The 20100-nt window shown below is 49.5% G+C and overlaps 1 protein-coding gene across 11 annotated transcripts in view; it reads left to right on the top strand.

The window, feature by feature from the left end:
* The window catches only part of RNMT (RNA guanine-7 methyltransferase), a 480952-nt gene that overhangs the window by 218218 nt on the left and 242634 nt on the right, over positions 1–20100 (top strand). For all 11 annotated transcript variants that reach the window (XM_069620807.1, XM_069620798.1, XM_069620799.1 and 8 more), the window contains one exon: positions 19521–19636. In XM_069620807.1, the coding sequence (XP_069476908.1) occupies positions 19521–19636 (116 nt within the window). The remainder of the gene's footprint in view (positions 1–19520; positions 19637–20100) is intronic.

Below are 20100 nucleotides of genomic sequence, written 5' to 3'. Positions count from 1 at the left end.
ACGCCCCGCTCCGGTGCTTCACAAAGTCCTTCTTGAGATTTACTCTGTGTGCCAAACCAGGTTTGGTCCCTTTGTTCATTTTACCTTTGGCGGGTGTTAGGGAGAATTCACATAAATGTGCTAATTCCCTTCACCTTGGAGACCCCCAGCAACTTTGCTGGATTTTGAGGACTTGATTTTTTTTACCTGGAGCCAGTGTGCCTTTTTACCCACTCTTTCATGTATTTTGATGTTTTACTCTTGTGTTCTTTGATTATTGAGTTATCTAAAACTCCATATGCATCATCTTTTCATGTGTCACAAAGCACCCTCAGTGCAGTGACACAGGGAAGCCTTTTAGGCTCTCGCAAGGTTTAAGCTTCTTCTCTGGGATAAACTACGGTTTCCCAGTGAAAGTAAAGTAAAATTGACTTTACTAGTCTTCAAGTTCCTAGACCAAGCACACATTATCTTGGAGCGGTTACCTTGTATCCCCTGTGTCTAGAAACTCATGTAGCGGTCGAATGCTACCTTTTCCTATTCGATGGCAAAAGTTTCTATTTTTGTCAAAGAGCCTGTGTGCTCTTCTCTCCATCTACCGACAGAGGGGATCCGTTTGTCAGTGAATTTCAGCCCCCTCAAGGGTGAGGATCGTCGAAGTTTCCAGAAGGCCATCGCGCCTACTCTGCACCTCTGGCCATGACTGAGGAGAAGGAAGATCCTTTTTCAGGCCCTGCACCAGATGCGGGCTACGGAACGTGTTTGTAGAGGACAAACACCTCCAGTGCCTCTGTCTTTACCCGGATCACAAGGAGGGAGAGTGCGAGATGTGCCTCGGCTTCTTCACGAAAAGGATGAAGGATCAACACAGTAGACTGGCGGCGTGGCTTAATGCCAAGGCATCTGCCCTGAGCAGGCTCATGTCTCACCCAGGACCGGCCGGTCCGAGGAGCGGTCTAAGTCCTTTGATGGAGCACCATCCATGGGGCCCAAGTTAAGGCCCAGCACTGCAAGTGTTTCCCTCGGGATCGCTATGCAAGCGGGACCCACGATGGGCCGGGCACTTTCACCACCCACCTCAATCGCCAGCCAGCGATTGCGCTCCTCAAAGGAAATGGCCCAATCCGGCCAAGCTCCAAGAAAAGCCAGACACACCAAGGATGGAGGAGAAGGTGGCTGACCTGCCCAAGAAGGTCCAGGTGGCACTGGAGAAGTCTTTGACAATGATTGAGCTGGTGGCAGCTGCTCTCTCGCAGGTGAAAGGGTCTTCCCCCGTGAAGGTAACCGCTACTGCACCCAAGGTGTCCCTGCCTCTGAGGTAGGAAGCCTGCACTGTAACTGTGGCGAAGCCTGCTGGCATGCCGGAGAAGAGATGCCCCTCAGGGTGCAAAAAAAGGGGCGTGGGAGAGTGAAGATGTCCCAGGTCGTGCCCCAGGCCACGGATGTTTTGTCCAAATACGAGGACCTGGAGTCCCTGCGCATGGTCCAAGAGGACGTGTTACGCTCACCTAGCTCCCACAGAGGCGTCTATCTGAACTGGACAGCTGCGGTCTCCACCAGTGTGACGTGTAGGGTCGAGATGACGGACTGGACTGGCCCATCTAGCTTCGTTTGCTTGGCCCGTAGGAATATTCTTCTGTAAATGGAGAAAGGGAATTAACCACCCGTGGGGTTGAGCATAAATCCCCCGCTGTTCTCCCCACAGATCACCTTTGATGTCCCCTCTTATAGTCTCTCCTGATGGTTTGAAAAGATGAGCTCTCCATCCTGCATTGAGCGCAGGGGCGCATTGATAACCAGTTGCTTCACTGGCTCGAAAGAATTGGTGAGTTCCAGAACAATATTGACTCCAAAAAGTATGTAGTTCGTTAGAGTTCACATGTCTGACTTTCACTCTTGTCCGATTCCTTGCAGTTTGCAGCTTGACCCCAGTGAAGAGTTCCTCGTGGTAGCTGACAAAGTTCAGGTAAGGATTTGGCTTATCCTACACAGCTCAATAAAATGAGGCCAAAATGTAACGTGTGGCTTGCTCCCTTATTCAGGTGTGGAAGTTCGGGGAATAATGCTTCCGGCGGTAAAATTAGGTAAGTCTATTGTGGTGAGAAGAGTTCCCCTTGTTTGTCCCTTCGTCTCACCTTGCCCTTTTGTTCCCCTTAGGGGCCGGGGTATGGCGAGGATGCAATGGAGACTGCGCCGACCTGTAAAGAGGCGGTAATCTGGTAAGTCTATGGGGGTAGTTACTATTGCCTCTGTTTATTCCCTTGGCTCACCTTTGCTGTTCTTGTGTTCCCCTTAGGTGCCAAAGTGCGGCGGGAACGTGCAGAAGGATGCAGTGGATCGTGAGGATGCTGCGAAGGCTGGTGAGTTCAGCGCGGCGCTGCAACAGGCGAGGCGGCGCGCATAAAATGCTTTCTTCCAGCTTGAAGGCGCGGTGGATCCAGAATTCAGGTAAGGATCGAAGGTTTTGCTCTTATTCTAACTTCTTCTGTTCCTCCCTCTTTCTAGGAGCTGAAGACTCGAGGCGGGCGTGGCAGAAGACTGGATGCAGGTTTGCAGACACGGTGAGCGTTGTGCTGCTGGATGCAGAATAACGCGGAGCGTGTGCTGCTCTTCGATCGTGGTTTAAATAGCCCCCAAAGTAGTCCCAGATAAGTATTCCTCCCCAGCCTCAACCGACTAAAAAATAGTCCCTAGGTAAAATAGTCCCTTCCAAGCCTCATTTGGCTTGGAGCTCTGCAGCATGCTCTGCATCAGGTAAGTTCTACTCTGAGCCTGGCGCCTATGGCGCCAGGACTGCCTCTCCATATGAGCCTAGCGCCATAGGCACCAGGACTGCACCCAAACAGCCCCTAGTAGGGGTTTTTGGGCTTGATCAAAATAACTTGATGCCTGCTTCTGGGGTTGCTGGACCTGGTCTGGTTCCCCGGGGGGTAGGCATGACAACGTGGAGGAAGATGCCGACGAGGAAGACTTCAACACTGACGACAGCGCGGGGCCTCGTGTTCCGTTCACGCCAGCGCAGCCGAGGGATGTATCCCTAGATTTCCTCTTGACCCTGCACACTTTGGTGTCACAAATCCAGAAAAGGATGCCGCTGGCACCAGTCTCTGTGGCCCTTGATTGTTGGGGAGATTTCTCATAAATGTGCTAATTCCCTTCAGCTTAGAGACCCCCAGGAACTTTGCTGGATTTTGAAGACTTGATTTTTTTAAAACCTGGAAAGAGTGTGAGCCTTTTTTTCCCCCACTCTTTCGTATTTTGATGTGTTTTACTCTGGTGCTCTTTGATTATGGAGTTTTAGATGGCTCCATAGGCATCTTTTCATGTGCGTTACACAGCACCCTCAGTGCAGTGACACAGGGAAGCCTTTCTAGGATTTCCCAAGGTTTAAATACCTGCTCTGGGATAAACTGTTTCCCAGAGAATGTAAGGTTAAATTGACTTTACTAGTCTTTTTAAATTCCTAGACCCAGTACAAAATATCTTCCAATAGGGGGCTGGAGGGGTTACCTAGTATCCCCTATGTCTAGAAACTCATGCACCAGTCAAATGCTACCCTTTCCTATCGAAATGGCTGGTGGCTGTGGTTTTACAACGAACCACCATGATTTTCCCTACCGCAAACACAGGTAGCTAAAAAATAGCGGGAGCCATGTTTTTCAAGATGGCACCTTAAGCCCCTTTGTTTAAACAGGCCCAGTCCCCCCCCATTTCTTTCTGGAAAGTTCCTTCTAGAGTTTCTCTGCGCGCAAAACAAGGTTTGGTCCCTTTGTTCCTACGCCTTTGGCAGGCTTCAGGACTGAAAACTGCCTCTGGCTCCTGAGTGTCTGGGGTGGACAGGAAGTGAGGGAGGTGCCCGAAACCCCCTGTGCTTAGTCTCCTAGGAGACCCGAATGCACTCTGGCGTGATTGGCTGGCTGACTGTCCGTCAAGGACAGCCACCCTGCTGGGTGAGTGACAGCTAGGCTAGAATTAATGGGAGAGAACTGAATAAAAGGCAAGTCTTTTGGCTTGGAAGGGAGAGTCGACCACTGGACGAAGGAACCGAAGAAGAACTTGAAGAGGACACCTGCTGCAACCCCTGGACCGTTGGTTTGCCCAGTGAAGCCCTGCTGCAGGTCTGAATCGCCAAGTACATCTCGACAGAGAAGCCCCTTCAAGGACCACTCCTTCCTTTGAGTTGGTGGGACCAATCAACTCATAAGCCACCTGTATACCATTCTCGGAGCTGGTTAGGATTAACTAGGGGCAGGGAGTAAGGGGGGGAGGGACACCAGCTTGTGGGTTTGAAGGAATAGCAACCGGAATCGAAGAATTGCCAATTGGCCAGCTTTGTGGCTGGTTCCCGTGCAGTGCAGGAGTCCCCCGACGTCCTCCCTCTTGTCCCCACAACTGAAGCTCAGGAACAGCAAGATCTGCTGGAACTGCCAGGAACAGAAGCCTTCAGCTGCATCTTTTTCGTCAATATATAGGGTACTGTGAAAACCGACCGAGAGAACTTGCCTCTCACTGCGAAAGTGCATATAACTTTGGTAACTTGCAGGCCTTGTCCGCTTGTGACCTGACATACAAAGCTTTCTTCCGTGAACTACTTCTAAGAACCGTGGCAAAGACTTTTCCGTTTTAAATACCAAAACCGTTTTTACCTATACAAGACATTAGTCCATTTACTTTGGCCTACCTATTGCATTGAACCAACTCCTCTGCTGAACTCAAACTATTTGCACTTGTTTTGAGTATCTGTAATATTGGTTTTATTAACTTATGCCCTTTTGCTCCTACTTCAATGCTATTTTGCTCCTACTTCAAGGGAGCTCAACTGCTTAGTATTCAGTATTGTAGTATAACTTTTGTGTGATATTGGTTGCCTCATTTAGTGAATGTTTTACAAATGATTGTGTAATAAATTAAGTGTTTTTACCAAGAAACCTTGAGTACAAGTGTCTATCTGAATACTTGTCATTGTAGACCTTTGTGTAACACCCTTACAAGCTCACATTCCCTCTTGAGATAAGCCTGGTCGCTCAGCTCGCTACCAAAAACTGTGTGGTACAGACTTGTATCAAAGGTTAGTTTTGCTTATACTTGTAATCCTAGTTGTGTAGTGGTCTCAGAGGGTACTGCATGCAAATTCTGCCTAACACCGGTCAGCCTCCGGCTAAGAGGAAATGCCAGCCGATGCCACCGTTTCAGCCTCCATACCTGCATCGGGTGCCTCCTCCCATTCCCCGGTGGTCCTGGGGATGGACACAGCAACGACAGTAGACAACAATATCGTCACGGCGGGCGGATCTCCGCAACAGAGGGCCTCCCCACCGAATGAGGTGGGGCCATTTCATTCCATGGTCGCCAAAGCTTTAGACCTTTCCCAATTTATGCCTGAGGAAACCAAGAAGGGTTTCCTTTACCAGAGGAGCGAGGCCAAAAGGAAGACCATCATGGTGGTACCCCTTCTGGACGACGTGTGGGAGGGCGGCCTGGCCCTCTTGACCACTTGCACGGCCCCAGCAAAGCGGGATAGGCTGAAGAAAAAGTACTGGGTGCCTACAGTCGTAACCATGGCTGGACTCAGTGTTTCGGCGACCTCAAGGAAAAGGTAATCGAACCCTTCCGCATCATCCTTGGTCCCTCTGGACAGCGAGGGGAAGAAGTTGGAAGCTATGGGGAAAAGAGGTTATTTCTGATGTTTGTTAATCTGCTTAGAATCCCATGCTGTGCATATAGTCCAACATGCAGTGGTCACCGCAGAGTAATGCATCTTTTCTTTCTGGGACCGAAAGGGGACGTCGGCATAGGCGTGTCTAACACTATCCCTATAGTGACAGGCAGTGTACCCAAAATCCCTCACGTGTCAAGGTCCCTCAGATTGTTTTTTTCCACCCAGAATACTGGTCGCCTTAAGCAGAGCTGGTAAAGAGACATTGCCTTTCTCCCCTCAACCCTTGGTCGATTTAATTGTCTTAGAATATCACCTACCGGGCATCTCTTCGGCCGTGCCGAATCTCCGCTGAGACGACTTTCGAGGGACAGTGATCCCATTGGCAGTGCTGACCACGTGGCCAAGCCTTTGAGGCCTATACAGTAGGGAGAGTGGGGGTCAGGGTGGACATTTCTGTCTCATACTGAGAATGCGTTTCCCTTTCTCCCACCTTTCCTTTTCGGTCGTCGTCACTGGTAACGTCCTCGGCTATGGAGAGGACTCATTCAAATTTTTCCCAGGTTGTAAAGGCAAGTTCCCGTGGAAGGATGGACCTAAGCGGTGTAACCGCTGCTTACCCCTCAAGCACGACGAAGCTGGTTGCGCGGCCTGGAAGCTCCTCCGCCCTAAAACTCTGAAGGAGCGCAAGGTCAAAAGGTGGGCAGCCTGCACAATGTCGAAGGCTGATTCCTCGCTTGCCGCAGCCGCTGAATGTGACCGGGGAGGTGGGGGTGGGCGTTAGGGGGTAACTGTGACAACACGACCTCCGCATTGGAGGTTGTAGACCTCTCGACTGAGCGCTCTCGCTCCACGGAGTCTGTCTGGAGTCAATAGTCACGGCTCTGGCCCTGCTTTGGGGGATGTACACCCCTGCAACGCTGACGGACAATTACACGTCACAAAACACACAACTGTTACGCTCACCTGGTATCCACAGGGACGCCACCCAGCCCTTGTTGGATAATTTGCACTCTCGAACCCTCGCCCGGTCCCTTGGTAAGGCCTCTGGTTAAAGATGCGTCTGCAATATAGGAGAGCTGGATTCAATACCAGATTGTCTGTTTTCCCACCTCCCTTGGCCTCAACTCCTTCCTCTTGGCCCTCTCCTCACCTTAATATTGTAGAAGGGGGATTCTGCGTCCTGCTCCTCGTGGCAGGGGCGCGTAGATGTGGGGGGGTGAGCAGCGACCAAGTTACTTCACTGGTGCAAGCCCCCCTGTGGGAATCCAGGCCTGCTGCGACTATGTAGGTTTGCTGCTTTACAGTCTTTAAATGCAGTTCTTATGTTCCTCTAGTTCGAATGTCTTGCTCCTTTCCTTTTAGGTATGGAAAGGTATCTTGGTATTGTCATGCAGTTTGAAGATGAGCATGGGCCAGTAGGCAAAAGCACGATGCTGTCCAGTGAGTAATGCGCGATGGGCGGCGCTGTTTCGCCTTTTATATTGCTAACCTGTGTCTTTTCTCTCCTTGCAGGTTGCGATGTTCCTCGCCGAGCGCCGTAATGTTCCAGCAATGATACTGACCAGGAGATGACTAACAAGGTAAGCATTGTGTGGCTTTCTTCATCCGGGAGGAAACGTGAGTAAACGCTTACTTATGCGGTCTTTCTCTTTCCACGTTATGGTATTTCAGGATGCATGCGGTGCTGGATGTTGGAGTTCGTACTTTCAGGTGAGTGGAACTGAAGTCGGCGATGGATTGAAGACCGGATACTGTTCCAGGTAAGTTTCGTGGTGTTCTTTCTCTCTGCAGGTCCTTGGTTTCAGGTAAGCTGGCATCAAAGAACTGGACACGGTGAGCTTTACGCTGCCCACAGCAGAATAACGCAAAGCATGTTCTGCTCTTTGGGTGCGGTTTAAATAGTCTCAGGTAAAGTAGTCCCAGGCCTGCCACACCCAAGACTAGACCGCATGGCTCAATCCCTTGTAACTGAGCTGTGTGTGTGCGCCTCCATGTTGGCTGAATTTCCCCCTCCCCACCCCGCCCCCCCCCAAGTTAAATAATCCCAAGTAAATAGTCCCATTCTAATGTTGGTCTTCATGATGGTTATGAGCCTGGCGCCAAAGGTGCCAGGACTGACTCCAAGAGTCTTGGATGAGGTTTTAAGGCCTTTTACCTGGCCCTAACTGGAAGGCTGACTTGCCAGTGATGGCCAAGGGCAAGGGTCATGACACAATCCCTGGCCATTCCTCCACAAAATCGAAGAAGGCCTCTGCACCAATGGGGACGCCGGCGGTTCCCGCAGACCGTAAGGGTCCCCGCAATCGTGCCTAGCGACTGGGCCGATGACTACAAAGGGCGCTACCCCTAAAGTATCAGGCGCCGTCGAGACGCATCTCAAGAAGGCTTCCACCGACTGCAAGATTCCGGCTCTGCTGAAAAGCACTCCACACGATCAACTCCCGGCTGGGAGGCTGGTCGCTGAGAGCATCGTGAGGATAGTCTCTGATGACACTCGGAAATGGCTGGTGAAGGAGTTGCTGAAGCCTGTGGAGAAGTTCAAGGAGACGCTGAAAAATAGCAGAGATGTGACAGGGGCGCCGGAACCCTCCCCTAGGTCGAAGGAGAGACTCGGAAACACTCCTCCACCGTTAGGCCCACTAGAAGGCATCTCGGAGGGCTACAGGGGGGGGGGGGGGCTTTCCACCGCTTTGTGGGAGAGATCTCGACGTTTAGAGGCGGAAGAACACATTTTCCCACGCCTAGACCATTCTGGGTCTTCCCATTGGACCAGGGAGAGATTTCTAACCTGTATGGACAGTTGGATAGGTTTGCTTGCCTTTTCTGACTAGACCACACCTAAAAGGCCAAGAGGCAGAGAGACCCTGATGTGACCCACATCCATGGCAGTCTCCTGTGTCACCTGACCCCGATACTGTAGATTTGGCCTTTCCACGGACAACTCCTGTTAGGGAGCCCTCTCCTGTGGATGATCAGCCCACCTTTAACGCCATGCTACGCAAGACGGCAGCACACTTTGAGATCGATACGGAGGAGACTATCCCAGAGGTGGATTTTGTGGAAAAAAATCATTAAAGAAAATCCACCGGCGAGCCAGGCCATTCCTCTCCTCGCCTCCATCAAAAGGCGCCTCGCGCTCTCTTTGGCTAATCCAGCCTTGGTCAGGGGTGTTGACCCACGGATTGAGAAACTTTTCAGCCCCTCCCCCCTCTGATCCTCTATATAGTAGAGGTCACTCCATCACAGACTCTCTGGCGGTGACCGCCACGAGGAAGAGGGTGGGGGTTCCTCTGTCCACCAGAGTAGCATCACCTGATAAGGAAGGGAAGAAGCTCTATGCATTTGGAAAGAGGGTTACGGCCTCGACGGCTTTCGCTACGCACATTGCCAACAATACAACCGCGTTGACCAGTTATGCTTATGCCCAGTGGGCCTTGTTACGCAAAGGCCTACAAGAGGTTCCTGAGCCACTTCACACCCGTCTTTTGGCAACAGTTACCGAAGTCACCCAAGTGAACCAAAGCTTCATTAAAAATACCTTAATTGCTGTGGAATCGGCTGGGCGTTCCTTAGTCCAAGATGTACTCTTTAAAAGGCATGCATGGCTTAGGCACTCTGGGTTCAAGCCAGAGACTCGGGCGTCTCTCATTAACAAACCCCCGGAGGACTCCAACTTGTTTGGAAAGGCGGTGGATGATGCCCTGGAAACAGCGAAAAAGGAAAAATGAAACCTTAAAACCTTAAAGACCTTGGACCAGATCACTAAACCCTCCAACAGGCGCGGACCTGGCAATGGGCGCCAACCTCAGCAACAGTGTGCCTCCCCTCAAGGAACCAGTAATTACAACACGCACTATGCCCAGAGAGGCCAACATCGTGGCAAAGGAAGGGGTTGGGGCCCTACTCCTAGAGGCTCCCTGGCCGCCACCACTAAATGACCTGAAGATTCGGGTCCCCTACCATGCCTCCTCGGTCGGGGGCCGGTTGACATCTTTTTTCCAGGCATAGGAGGGAATTACCACAGACCGTTGGATACTGTCAACGATAGCCCACGGCTACTGCATTCAGTGTACTTCCTTGTGCCCAAAAAGGATCTAACCATGCGCTCTGTATTAGATCTGTGCCCAGCTAACAAATTTGTAAAACCTCAAATTTCGTATGGTGACTCTGCAGGAAGTAATCCCCCTGCTCACACAGGAGGATTACATGGCAACACTGGACATGAAAGATGCATACTTTCATATTTCAATGTTGCCAGCGCACAGGAAATACCACTATCAGTTCAAAGTGCTACCATTTGGCATATCCTCAGCGCCAAGGGTATTCATGAAAGTAGTGGCAGCGGCTCATCTATGCAGGTTGTCCATTCCGGTTTATCCTTACCTCGATGACTGGCTCATAACAGGGGTTTCTTTTGAAACATGCTTCTCCATCGAGAAGTCCAGTCTAGATCCCAGCCAGGTCAAACAATTCCTAGGGACTCTAACTCTAATTTAAACAAAGGACAGCATTGTCTAACCCCCCCCCCCCCCCCCTCCTCAATATGTAGCCGGTCATGAGGTGACGGTACGCAAAGCCATGCGATTGCTGGGAATGATGGCGTCATGTATTTACTTGGTTCCTAATGCGCGCCTGCGCCCAATGCAAGAGTGGCTTAACAGCCAGTGGTGTCAGGCCAGCGGACAATGGGACGATCTATTGGTTGTCTCGCAAGCCCTGGTTCTCTCGCTGCAGTGGTGGTTGAGGGAGAACCTCGTGAAAGGGGAACTTCTTCACCACCCCCACAGTGGAAGCCACTCTAACCACAGACGCATCTCTCACAGGATGGGGGGTTGGGGGGGGGGGGGGGGGCCCTCACCTGTCCCATCAGACTGCGCACAGAGTTTGGACTTAAGTGTGGTGTCCAACCATAAACCTTCTGGAATTGTTGGCGGTCTTCAAAGCACTGAAGGCTTTCCGGACACATCTACAAGGAAAGACGGTGCTGAGCCTCACGGACAGCACCACGGCCATGTACTACCTGAGCAAGCAGGGGGGCACTCACTATCCAGGACTTTCCAAGCTGTCCCAGAACATCTGCAAGTGGGCTCTCAAACACATGTTCCTGTTAGCACAACATGTATCAGGGGAACTCAATCTTCTGGCATGCGGACCTCTACCCACAGAGTACGAATGGCGATTACACTGAGACATCCAACGTTTTTGCAGAATGGAGCTTCCCAGAGATCGACTTGATCGCAACTCTGGAGAACACCCAATGCCAAGATTACGCCTCCAGGTACCCCCAGAACCGCTCCAAGGGAACCGGCCTCTGGATAACATGGTCAGGGAAATTTGTCTACGCTTCCCGGTCCCCTCCGACTCACCTTCTCAACAAGAGAGTAGACAAGATGCACCAGGAACCAGTCACCATGATACTGATGGCCCCCATGTGGGCCTGCCAACCCTGGTTCGCTCATCTGATGGAGATGTCACTATCTCCTCCAGTGAAACTACCCTGCCCGTACAACATGTTGCAGGACGGGGGCCGAACGCTGCACCCATGCCCGCAGACCCTGAACTTGGCAGCCTGGCTCCTGAGGTCATAGAATTTGGACATTTGCAGCTCCCTCAGATGCATGGACATTCTCAGGGAGGCTAGGAAACCGAAAACTCGTTACTGCTACTCTAGTAAGTGGAAACGGTTCGTCATCTGGTGTAACGCAAGGAGCATCAACCCCGTTGATTGCTCTTCCACACATTGTTTTATACCGGACTCACTTGCTGGACTGGGTTAGTCTTTAATTCCATTAACGTTCACCTAGCTGCGCTCTCCGCCTACACTATGTCACAATATAAGGTGTCATGGTGGAAGGTTCCAGTTATTAAAGCCTTGATGGAGGGAGTAAAAAGAATTCACCCTCCTATACCTAACCCAGCTCCCGGATGGGACCTGAATGTCGTGTTAACCTGGCTAATGGGCTCCCCCTTCGAGCCCATGCATAAAGCGAGCCTTAAGGATCTCTCTTAAAACTGCGTTCTTTATCTATCACCTCCATTAGAGTGAGTGAACTACAAGCGCTCTCAATCTTGGACTCCTTAGTAACAGTTCAAAGATAAGGTGGTTCTACGCATACACCCTAGGTTTGCACCTAAATTCATTTCAAAGTTCCATATCAACCAGTCAATAGAACTACCAACGTTCTTTCAAAACCCATCAAACTTGGGAGAAAAGAGCCTGAACACACTTGATGTGCGCAGGGCGGTCATGTTTTATATGGAAAGAACTCGACCACTAAAAGACTAATCAGTACTTTGTCTCAGTGGCAGCAGGAAGAGAAGGAGATGCTGTTTCCTAATCCACTATATCTACATGGATTGTCCAGTGCATCACTATTCTTGCTAAGAGAAGTGCCATTCAAGCCTAGAGCACATTCTACTCGATGCACAGGTGCATCCATTGCATTCATTTCCAATGTTCCCCTTGAGTCCATTTGCAAAGCGGCAACCTGCCGTTCTGTACACACCTTTACAAAACACTATTGTCTAGATGCCCATTCTAGAGCTGATTGCCAGGTGGGACAAGCAGTAATAAGACAGCTTTTCTCTACTGTTCCTTCTCACAACCCACCTCCAACTCCGGGTACTGCTCGCTAGTCTATGCACAGCATGTGATTCTAAGCAGATTAACAAACATCAGAAGACATGTATTACTTACCGTAAAAGCATTTCTCATGGTTTTATCTGCTAAGATTCACATGTGCCCCCCCTTCCTCCCTGCTCGGATGGAAGGAACATAGGTCCTATTACTTTTCTCTTTTCTCTACTTGCGTTAGTCATAAGGCTCCCTCATGGCAGAAAAATACAATCAGAGGGACCTCGACACGTGAGGGATTTTGTGAACACTGCACGTCACTATAGGGATGGTGTTACAGACACGCCTATGCCGACGTCCCCTTTCGGTCCCCGAAAGACAAAATGCAATACTCCGCGGTGACCACTGGATGTCGGACTATATGCACAGCATGTGAATCTAAGCAGATGGCAAGTAATGCATGTCTTGCACTGCGGCATCAACCATCAAGGCGGCCAGCGCACTGGCAATCCTGGCCAGGTACGACGGGGAGCTGTGGTACAAGCTGGGCCTAATTCTGCAGTTCCTCCCCAATGACAAGAGGGCGAAGTGGCTTTGGACCATGCCATCGCTGACACAGGGATCTGGCAGATGGGGGAACAGTGTCTGCCCCTCATCAAGCCTGGCTGAAGGTCATGAATGTCCACCAGGTGGTCCAGGCAAGGGTCCTGGACATGCTGTTTGTTCAATGGAGAAAACCTTTTTGGGAAGGTCGTTGAGAGTCCCTGCTGGCCATCAAGGCGGATATAGAGGTGGCCGGTGCCCTGGACATTCTACAGCAACACCCCTCTGGACGATGGAAAGGAAGAGCGAAGTTGGCCAGATCGACACGAGGTTTCTCCTCGTGCCATCAGATCTCGAGGTCCACGACCCAGGGGACCTACAGAGGCCGTTCCAATGCCTACGGTAGAGGTGGTCCACGCCGCCGTCACTCAAAGGGGATGCCAGCACCAAAGCAGGACTGAACCGGCAGGATGTTGGGGCCCCCACCTATGCACCCCAGTGGGAGGCCGGTGACAGGATTCATCGGCGAGTGGGAGACCGATCTCCGACAGATGGGTGCTGGACGCTCTCGCCCATGGACATACCCTGGAGTTTCAGCACAGGTGTCCACAGATCCCTGCAGTGGCCCGGTAGGCGCAGCACATCCCTCAACTCTTGGAGGAGGTACAGGCCATGCTACAAAAAGAGCTGCTGGAGCTGGTTCCACTATGACCCGGGGCGCCGGCATCTACTCAGATACTTTTAGTCAAAACCTGGGTCTGCCCGCCCATCTGAGACCTGCAGTGTCTCAACGGATACCTCAAGTCCCAAAAATTCTGGATGGTCACGTTGCAGCATGTGCTCGGCCCTGGAGGAAGGAGACTTCTCGATGTTGCTGGACCTGGAGGACACCTACTTCCACGTCCCCAGGCAAGGACAGCACTATCAATTCTCAAGGTCCCTCCCCTTCTGCCTGATGTCGGCCCCTAGAGTGTTCACGAAGTGCCTAGTACCAGTGGTGGTCCATCTGCGTCAACAGGGATACACGTGTACCTGTAGTTCGACTGGCTCATCCGAGCCAGTTCGCGAGAGTTAGCCGTCCAACACACAAGACCGTCCAGCTGCTGACGGGTCTTGGATTCTCATCAATTATCCGAAGTCCTGCTTGACACCATCGTGGAATGCACTGTTCCTAGGAGCCAGACTCCACAGTCTCCTGCCTAGCATCGCCTTCAGAGAGAGTAGCGCCCATGCTGGGTAAAGTCCAACGGCTGTTGGCACTGAAGACCACCACGGTGCGGCCCATCAAGTCGCTCCTCAGCATGTCGTCTTGCATCTACCTTATCTGGTTCTGCAGGTTACGGATGCAACCTCTTCAGGAGCTCCTGGGCGCTCGCTGGATACAGGTGTCCAGAAGCTTCGCGGACAAGATCCTGCTCGACGAGGAATTCAGTCGGGCATAGGGTGGTGGGGACGTTTAGGCCAACATCGCCTGAGGCAGTGTTTCAAAACCCTCCATGCTGGGAAACTGTCACCACAGACTCTTCCCTGGAGGGCTGGGGAGCCCACGCTGGACGTCTACATGCCAGGCACCTATGGCTGACTGAGAAGGATCTACAGATCACTATCCTGGTACTACATGCAGTGTTCTGGGCCCGCAAGTCATTCCTTCCATCTCTGAAGAGCAAGGTGGTGAGGGTCTTCAGAAACCACCACGATGCTCTACTTCCGGAAGCAGCGCGGCACTCGCTCTTCAGAGAGGCGCAGGACTTGTTGCACTGGGCCGTCGGACAAGGGATGTTCCTTGTTCCCTGTCAATTGAAAACATCGCTTACTCCCTCAGCAGAGTTGCGTTCCTGCCACCAGTGGGAACTTAGGCAGGACCAAGTGGACCGCATCTTCATCAAGTGGGATAACCCCAGATCAATCTGTTTGTGGTGGCGGCGAACTCCAAATACCAGGAGTTTTGCCTGCAGGTTCCACCAACCGAGTAGCATGGGGGAACGCTTTCTCCTTCCCGTAGGAAGGTCTGTTTCTGTTTGTGTTCCCGCCATTGCCTCTTCTGCTACAAGTCATCAACACACTCAAACCGTGCAAATACAGGATGATACTTGTCACGTCAGCGTGGCGGCGGCAGATTTAGTACCCGGACCGTCTCGGACTGTCAGTGTCGCCTCCAGTCAAACTGCCAGTGGTCCCGGATCTTCTCACCAGAGACCTTTTTCCCCACTCTCTCGCGTTTAATTTGATTTGAACATTGTTTCTTTTGGTTTGAGTCCGACAAACTCCATAGGCACCATCTTTTTTTACATGTGACACACTGCACCTTCAGTGCAGTGGCACACGGAAGTCTTTCTGATTTCCCAAAGGTTTAAATACCTTCACTTGGTTAAACTGTTTCCAAGGTCAGTAAAGTGAAATTGACTTTACTTTTTTGTAACTTTGTAGACCCAGCACACGCTATCTTCCATAGAGTGCTTGAGGGGTTACTTAGTATCCCCTTTGTCTACTTTCTCATGCAACATTTTGATGTTACCCTTTCTACAATGAATGGCTCGTGGCAGTGGTTTACTTTTTCCTACCATTGTGTTTTTACCGCAGGCTGCAATTGCATCTGCAGTATAGCACCCATGGGTGCCCATTTTGTCAAAAATGGCCCCAGTCTTCCTTTGTCGCCATTTCTTGTAAAGTTCCTTCTTGAGATTTACTCTGTGCGACAAACCAGGTTTGGTCCCTTTGTTCATTTTCTTTGGCGGGCTTCACGGCTGAATCCCGTCTCTGGCTCCAGTGTGTCTTGCAGGGCAGGAAGTGAGGGAGGTGCTCAAAACTCCCTTTTCTAAGTCACCTTGGCTACAGGAATGCACCCAAAGGTGATTGGCCAGCTGGTTGTCCTGAGAGGACAGCCACCCTGCTGTGAGTGACAGCTAGGCTGCAAATGAATAATTGAAACCTGCATAAAAGGTGAGGTCTTTTAGATGGAAGGCAGTCGACCACTGGACGAAGGAATCTGAAGAACTTGGAAGATACGCTTGCTGCAACTTCTGGACCGTTGGTTTGCCTGTGGAAGCCCTACTGCTGTGCTGAAACTCCAAATTTGTATCGAAGGAGAAGCAGCCCCTGCAAGGACAACTTCTCCCCTTGAGTTGGTGGGACCAATCAACTCCAAAGTAAGCCACCTAAACATCTTCTCAGAGCTGGTTGAATTTCCACAGTTGCTGCTGGAAACGGAATAGCCAGGGAGTGGAACACCAGATTGTGTGTTGCTTTCAAGTTGGCTAAGAGCTCCACAAAGATCCTCCGGACTCCCAGGAAGCAGGACTGACCAAGCCTGAGCCTCCTCAACAGAGTCTGGGACCCCAGAAGCAAGTCTATCTTGACAGCCAGGAACCGGAGTGTTGCCATTTGCGGTAGTCTTGAGAGGCTGAAACACTGAAGTGCTACTGAATAGAATTTGGTCCTTTTCTGTCACCGACCGCCCCGTCGCAGTGCAGGCGTCCTCCAGAAATCCTCCCTCTTGTCCCAGAACAGAGCCCCAGGAACACAGGATCTACAGAGCTGCACAGGAACCTGAAGCCAGCTGGAACGGTTTCTTCTAACCAAAGTTACTGTAAAGTTTAAGAACTTACCTCTTGTTGTGTAACCTCAGTTGTTCTGAGTGGGTACTTGTCTTGGTTGCTTCTTTACCTCACAAGCCACAGGGGGGAAGAATCTCCCAATGGGTATGTAATGTTAGTGGGTGATTTAAATAGTTATTGTGATATTGTGATCGCACCCATGATTAGAAAATGTTTTGGTACCTTTTATAGGCAATACCTTACTGAGGAAACTGACTCTGATGTTAATACCACATCATTGGATTTATGGATTAAGTATATTAATGACTTCTACTTTGTAGAAAATGTCGGTTGTCAGGCAAATTAAGTTGTCTGGAGAGGACAAACTTTCCGTTCAATTTGTATAACATCTTGGCAATTAACAAGATGAAATCGTCAAGCGCTCCTGTCCCGGATACATTAGCTAACATTGTTACTAAGCAAAACCCTCTGAAATGGGCCTAGATATTAAGTTTGTTCACACAAATTTGGAAAAGTGGAGAAATTCCAGCTAGCTGGAGAGAAGCTCTATTTATCCCCATTTTTAAAAAAGGAAATAGAAATTGCCCTAACAACTATAGATTACTTGCTATGGTTGTAGTGCACCCAAACAGTACTGCCACAAATCTTGCCTAGCATTAGGCAAGATTGTATGCAGTACCCTTTGGGTGCTCTACAATAACCTTGACCTCCTGGCAATGGGGACCGACCCTTTGGTATAAGTCTGAACTACACAGGTTGGTAGTGTTGCTGAGCAGTCAGGCTTATCTCGAGGGGTCAATGTGAGCAGTAATGTTGTGGCAGTTTTACAGTAGCAGTTATTCAAATAAACACTTACACTCCAAGGTTTCTTGATAAAACAATTATTCATTTATTTCAGTTATATAAGCCTCCTTCAAAAGGTAGCAATATATGTAACACTTATGATACACTTCAAAACACACTTAGTTTCTGCAGATGTTTTGCAGATGATACTCATTGGGGATAACACACACACACACACACTTCCTATTTGGTGACTTAAATAGCTAGGACACTGTGGACATTGATTTATCACGGTTACATTTGGAACAATAGTGAGCTTGGTGTAAAAGATAGAATAGAGGAATAAAGCAAAGGTTGTTAAATATTTTGCAAACAGGTTAGTACTTTGGAAAAACTTCCAATGTCAAATAAGTTTAACCCTTTCCTGAGGGAAAGATAAAGCACAGTCAAAGGTAAGAAGAGTCTCTCGTGGAGCCAGGACAGCCAGTGTTAATTGCAAAAATGTCTAGGGGAGCTGAAGATCTTCTTTGCAGGTAGGTAAAAAGTATTGCACAATGTTTTTACAAATGTTTGTAGGAAAAAACACTTGAAGGGCCACAAGCTGGGAGGCGTGTGAGGGGCAAAGCTATAGCAACTCTGCAAGGTAACCAAGACTGCTCTCAACAGAGCAACTAAGGCTACATGACCAGAGATAAGTTCTCTTAGACTTTACAGTACCTCTGGTTAAAAGCAATGGTACCAGCTTCTGTTCCTGTACAGCTCTGCAGATCCGGTTGTTCCTGAGCCTCGGTCGTGGGGACAAGAGGGAGGCCGTCTGGGGACTCCTGCTCTGCAATGGGCAAACTCCAATTCAGTGGTCCTTGTGTTTCAGCTCCTCGCGTCTGACAGCAAATAGCAACACTCTGGTTCTCGGGTACCACTCTGGACTTTCCTTGTATCTGGGTCCAGCACTTTGACGTGGCTCAGGCTTGGTCAGTCAGTCCTGTTTTCAGGGAAGTCCGGAGGATCTTCCTGGCGCTTGGGTCCAACTTAAAAGCAACACACATCTGGTGTTCCTTTCCCTGGCACTTTGGTTCCAGCAGCAGCAGTGGTACAGCCAGCTCTGAGAGGATGTCCAGACAGGCTTACTTTGGAGTTCCTTGGTCCCACTAACTCAAGGGGAGAAGTCGTCCTTGCAGGGCTTCTCTAGTTTAGTCGAATTTGGAGTTTTAGCACAGCAGCAGTGCTTCACTGGGCAAACCAATGGTTCAAGAGTTGCAGCAGGTGTCTCTTCCAAGTTCTTCTTCGGATTCCTACATCTAGTGGTCGACTCTGCCTTCCAAGCCAAAAAGCCTCACCTTTTATGCAGGTTTCTCCCATTCATTCCAGTCTAGGGGATTAAGCACAGGTAGTTTTGGGCACCTCACTCAATTCCTGCCCCTGCCAGACACACTGGAGCCTGAGGCGGGCTTCACTTGTGAATCCTGCCAAAGATGAAACAAACAGAGACCAGACCTGGTTTGGCGCGCAGAGTAAATCTCAAAGACCTTTTTCACCAAGAAATGGTGAAAAAAGTCCACCGGGCCATTTTGACGAAATGGGCACCCATGGGTGCTTTACTGCAGCTGTGTTTTTACCATGGGCTGTGTTTACAAAGGTAGTTAAAAGTAAACTGCCATCAGCAATTAATTGTAGAAGGGGTAATATAAAAATGTTACATGAGAAAGTAGACAAAGGGGATACTAAGTAACTCCTCCAGCAGCCTATGGTAAGATAGTGTGTGCTGGGTCTAGAAAGTTACAAATGTAAGCAAAGTCAATTTCACTTCACTGCTCTTGGAAACAGTAGTTTATCCAAGAGGAGGTATTTAAACCTTTGGGAAATCTGAAAGACTTCCCTGTGTCACTGCACTGAAGGTGCTGCATGTCACAATGTAAAGATGATGCCTATGGAGTTTGTCAAACTCCAAAGTCAGAAGAAACGCACAATAAATCACAATAAGAATACATAAGAGATGAAAAGTCCTAAAGTCCAGCAAAAAGAGCTGGTGGTCTCTAAGGTAGAAGGGAATTAGCACATTTCTGGGACTGGTCCCTAACAACGTGCTTACCAAATCTGAAGATGGCTGCCCAGAGGAGGGGCTTGTCATTGGATGGGTGCAGTATGGCCCAGAGGACAGGGGTTGCTTTAAAGGAGATACAGGTTGTAAGGTTAACTTTTTTTTTTCTTTTAGCGAGGATTCGTGGCCTGACTGGGAATATTCATGGCCCTGTGAATCCATGCCAGACCCATACTGGAGAACGATGGTTACAGGTAAGTAACTTCCTTTCTTGTTCCTTCCCCTGACATCCAGGGCGGAAAATTTGTGTGCTAACCATATGCCTTTTGTGCTGCGGAATGTCCTGTATCTTTCAGAAATGAGTGCCACAATCTGTTTTTCTTTTGTCAGACATTGCCGATGTGTCAGTGCAACAGTGTCAGCAGCGCTATTCTGACATGAAAGGTCGATGTCGTTCCAATGAATTTATCTACAATGCAGAATTTGTGACGGCAGATTCTACCAAGGTACTGTGTAGGAGGACTGCAAGCAACCTTTCACAAATTAGTATGCTGTACGATTCTTTTGGCTTTTAATTGTGAGCTTGCAAAATGTATCCCCTTAGTCTTTGATTATAATTCTGTATGCATTTTTGCTTGTTTATGTTTTGATCTTAATGTTATAGTTTTGGGCTGGAAGAGAAAATTAAACTGATGGGCAGTATTTTAATTCTGGTACTTTAATTTCATTTTAATTTTTTCACTCTAAAAATAGTTTAATCTGTATCCTTAGTGACATTGGTGATTTTCAACTGAGAATTAAGTAAAGCATATAATGGAAGTTAGGAAAGTATTCTTTTTTTCTTTTTGCAAGTTTACTACATTGACTTCAATAGTGTTTCCTGGTGTTGGGTAGTATTTTCATATTTGTGATAAATCTTCCTCACCCGTGTCAACCCCAGAGCTTTTTGCTGGACTTTGATGATTTTTCC

The sequence above is a fragment of the Ambystoma mexicanum genome, chromosome 5q, assembly GCF_040938575.1.
Source record: "Ambystoma mexicanum isolate Mex_15411 chromosome 5q, UKY_AmexF1_1, whole genome shotgun sequence".
Classification (NCBI taxonomy): Eukaryota; Metazoa; Chordata; class Amphibia; order Caudata; family Ambystomatidae; genus Ambystoma; species Ambystoma mexicanum.
The sequence above is the reverse complement of the archived record's forward strand: the minus strand, read 5'-3'. Positions and strand labels throughout refer to the sequence as shown.